This window comes from Diorhabda carinulata, chromosome 2, assembly GCF_026250575.1.
Source record: "Diorhabda carinulata isolate Delta chromosome 2, icDioCari1.1, whole genome shotgun sequence".
NCBI classification, from domain to species: domain Eukaryota; kingdom Metazoa; phylum Arthropoda; class Insecta; order Coleoptera; family Chrysomelidae; genus Diorhabda; species Diorhabda carinulata.
The window spans coordinates 242,898-247,142 of record NC_079461.1 but is presented as its reverse complement, the minus strand read 5'-3'; the positions used below and the strand labels follow the sequence as shown (position 1 = coordinate 247,142).

The window sequence follows — 4,245 nt, the reverse complement described above, 5'->3', positions numbered from 1 at the left end:
GATTCGCTATGTTGCCAAGTTGATTTAAAAAAAAAAAAGAGTTTCTTCCACACGTTATAAAATGTGAATATTTAATTGTTTATTTCATCGTTTTATCTTCCACACGTTATGAGATGTGAATATTTAATACTTTATTTCATTATTCAATCCATACAAATCAAGATATTATAATAATTAAATAGAAAAAAATTCTAAGTATAGTAAAAGAAGCTGAAAAGGTTTTGAGGAAATTTTTTGCATTTGTTTCGAAGAATACAACGAAGAAAATGTATAAATAAATTCGAGTAAAATACAAAGAATCGACATATTATAAAACATATTAAATATTAGAATTCCACATACATGAATTTGTAAATAAGAAATATTGTTTTGACCTTGAAAAAATTAGATTAATTATAATTTCAACATTAATTTACAATTACGAACAATAATAATTAAAAATTTCGAAACAAAAATTCCTGTTTTCAGGAATTTATTAATAGTATTATTTTTGCGTAAAATCTGTGAGGTCCGACAACGCAGCATTTCACACTTCATATTTCTGGTGTTGGTATCGTTTGCTCCGAATCGGTTCCGACAAAGAACGACTACGGAGTGTAAAGGAATCGAACATATTTTATCTCCTTTCTTTTATTGGATATCGGCTTGATAAAATACCAATAGAACGGTGTTTTATAAGAGAAAATTAGATCTAATGTATAAGTAATATAGAGTCGAGTTTGAATGTATACTTTGTATATTTTCAACATTAGCGTATTTTTTTATGAATGGGAAATCCTCACGCTCATAATAATTATTATACTTTTTCAATGATAGTTATTGTATTTATTATGAATTTCACATGATATCCCTTGGATCAATAGAGAAATTCAGTTTATCTACAAAAGTAGAACGTTCAATTCATAATTATATTCTTTATCTGCGTATATCAATATTTACTCTTTTCAGATATATTACTGCTTTTAAAAATAGCTTCACGACTTCCGGTGTTGCTTTTCATTGTATTTTTACTACTTTCTTCGTTAGAATCATGTTTTTAATCACAAAGATGATTATTCTGAATTCAAACATGTACCGAGTGAGTTCGAAAAATATATTATCATTTAAATAGTTTAGTTTTCTCGTCATATTTATAATCAAATATACAAAATTCAAAATTAAAAATGAATTTTAATGGAATCGGTTTTATTTTATATGCTCATTGAGTGGATTTTTTATATTAAAAGATTTTTAAAAACTAAAGGTTAGATAACCAGTAATACCTAAAAATGAGGTGTAATGATTGTTGCCTACCAATTTAAAAAATTACTCCATCTATTAACAAATTTGTATAAAAGTATATTTAGTTTTGATTAATAAAACTGAGTGATTTCAAGTCGCATATTTCTCAAAAATTCATTTTTATTCTAATAAATACAATACGAAAAAAAATAGTGCATGATTGTAACGTATATTGCCTATCCTAGCATACAACATATTAATGATTTTTATACAAATACTTAATTTTTCCCAGTTTTTTGTAATATATCATGATGTTTTAATATAAATTTCGTATTATTTTATTTTGTTTTCGATGTAGGACTACCATAGTTTAATACGTCTAAAACGATTGCTTCTAGCTTATCTATGGATATATCTGACAGATGTCAGTTATTGTTACTTCATAAACGAATGACGTCATTATATATTGGGTATTCATCATATGGAATTTATCAATTTCGTCACAGTAAATTGTTAGACTTTGAATTGTTTGAATTACGTTTTAAGTTACAATATCTAAAATCTTTCTTTTAGTGTTCTGTCACTCGTAACGAACGGTTCGAGACGTCACTCACTGTTCACGCTCAGCTGTTTGATGCTTGTCTAAAATTTAGATTTTATATAAAAACTTTAGTAATAAAACAACAATGAAAATTTGGACAAGTGAACACACTTTCAAGTAAGAATATATTTTATTAATTTAATAGATACGTATATATTTATTAATTATTTTTGTTCATTTTAGCCACCCTTGGGAAAAGGTTGCAACAGCAGCTTGGAGAAAATATCCAAATCCTCATAATACTGCCGTTATAGGTACGGATGTCGTCGAAAGGAAAGTAGTAGATGGAGTATTACATACGCATAGATTAGTTAGTTCTATTTGGTACTTTCCTAAATGGGCACAAGCGGTAAGTACATTTCATACTTATATATGAGGTTGTGCAATTAATTATATTACGAAAAAGTTTTATTTTTTTCTATTTAATAACAGGAAGTAATTTTTAATTCTATATAAATGGAATGTGTGTGACCTTGATTTACATTTAGTGACAATGAGATACTGCATTTTAAGGTTATTGAAACTTTTCTATATTATTATGTTTTAGTTATTTAAATTATCGTTTGAAAATATTTGGAAATCATTTTTTTCGACATTTTTTCCATTAATTCTTTTGTTTCTTTACATTTTATTACTAATTTAAGCAATTAAAATTAATGAATACGTTTTAGTAATAACAAAGGTTAATTTACGTGTTTTTATATTTATTTGTGCTAAATGGAAAATTTTTTATCAGGAAAAAATGTGTTTAGTTTTTTCGTCATGTTTTTGTATCATTTATTCTGCTTATGTCAAATATGAACTATGGAAAATAAATAATGTCTTATCAATATTTGTTTGATGTTAAAAGTGAGGTTATGTAAGTTTTTTTTTTCGCCTGTCAGTGTACGATTTTACATCTTTGGCACAACTTCAAAAAACTGTTAAGCAATAGCGCGTGTATATATGAATTTTAGAAAAAACATTTAAACTTCCATAGTTGCCAAATCGACACATCCCACACGTTATATTTCACGTGATCAATTAAAAATGTCTCATAGACGATTCAATCAAATTTGAGGCAGATTCAAATCAACAGAAAACGTTTATTCTACTTTTAGATTTAATATTTCTAATATAAAACATCGTTAGATAGTTAGATATTCGTTTTTTTACAAAGATAAGACCTAGATAAGGGATTTTAATATTAATGGTTAATAATAATATTACTGATATACCAAGTTGATAATAAAAATAATGAATTATCAACAATATCAGGATTATTGCGTCTCAAATGGAAAAAATTATTCGTCTATATCAAGGTATTGAATTTTATTACTTTTTTTAGTAAATATTACATCGAACAATATACGAGGGCTGTTAAAAAAGTCATAAAAATTCCACCTTAATTAAAGGAAAGTTCCTCATAATCTCCATTTCACTGTAGAAGTACTAAGATGCAGATCACGTTTATTGATCAATACAAAACGTTTATCTTCAGCGATTAAGGTTTTTTCGATGCCGCTTTAAACGTTTTCTATCAAATATATGAACTTTACAAAAAGATGTTTTGGTCCAAAAAGTATAAATTGGGACTAAACTACAATCATAAACACTGAAGAAATAATTAAGAAATAAACCGGTACTAGCAAGTTTTAACTTGATTTGTTGATTTGTGTATTATTTTGAAAAGTATGTGATTGTTTTTATTAGGTATAATTTTGTATTTCAGCTCATAGGCTCGGCTAAGATCTGCTACGCCAGTGAACAGTCAGAAGTGAATCCCTCATTGCGTTTAATGGTATTAAAAACGATAAATCTGACATTTTGTAGACACATAGCCGTAAACGAAACTCTCAAATACGTTCCGCATCCTTCGGATCCTTCTAAAACTCTTTTGAAACAAGAAGCAGTGGTAACTGTGAAAGGAGTACCTCTAACAAATTATATGGAAGATTTGCTGACGACGAAAATATCAAATAACGCGGGAAAGGGTAGACAGGCGATGGAATGGGTGATAAATAAATTGAACGACGAAGTGAAGGATTTAACGAGAAGTACGGACGAAATTTTCAGCCAGACCAAAAGATCCTTAGACGATATAGCCACGAGTGCGAAAAAGTCGATGGGGGACATCTCTCAAAAAGCAAAAAAGAGTCTGGACGATATGCAGACGATGAATCTTAGTTAATTTATCATTAGCACGTGTACGTCGTTGTTTTTTTTTTATTGCAACAAGAGGAAACCGATTGTTGGTAGAATGAGGAGTGTAGTAACCGATTTTATGTCCTAAATCTCTAAAACTTATTACGAATTACGTAAATTAATAAAAAAATTTAAACGAAATTTGGTAATATCATCTCCTCTTCGCCATTTCGATATGAAAATCTCACTATTTTCTACTACTAACCGTCTATAATCGCTGTTACATTATTTGGTCCTTC

General features: G+C 28.0%; 1 protein-coding gene across 1 annotated transcript; it reads left to right on the top strand.

Moving 5' to 3' along the window:
• The first annotated feature begins 1,759 nt into the window (after nt 1–1,759).
• Nucleotides 1,760–4,147, top strand: LOC130903534 (protein slowmo). The gene is made up of 3 exons (XM_057815687.1): nt 1,760–1,939; nt 2,006–2,171; nt 3,534–4,147. The coding sequence occupies exons 1-3, from the start codon at nt 1,908–1,910 to the stop codon at nt 3,990–3,992; spliced, it is 657 nt and encodes a 218-aa protein (XP_057671670.1). The 5' UTR covers nt 1,760–1,907; the 3' UTR covers nt 3,993–4,147.
• The last annotated feature ends 98 nt before the right edge of the window (nt 4,148–4,245 follow it).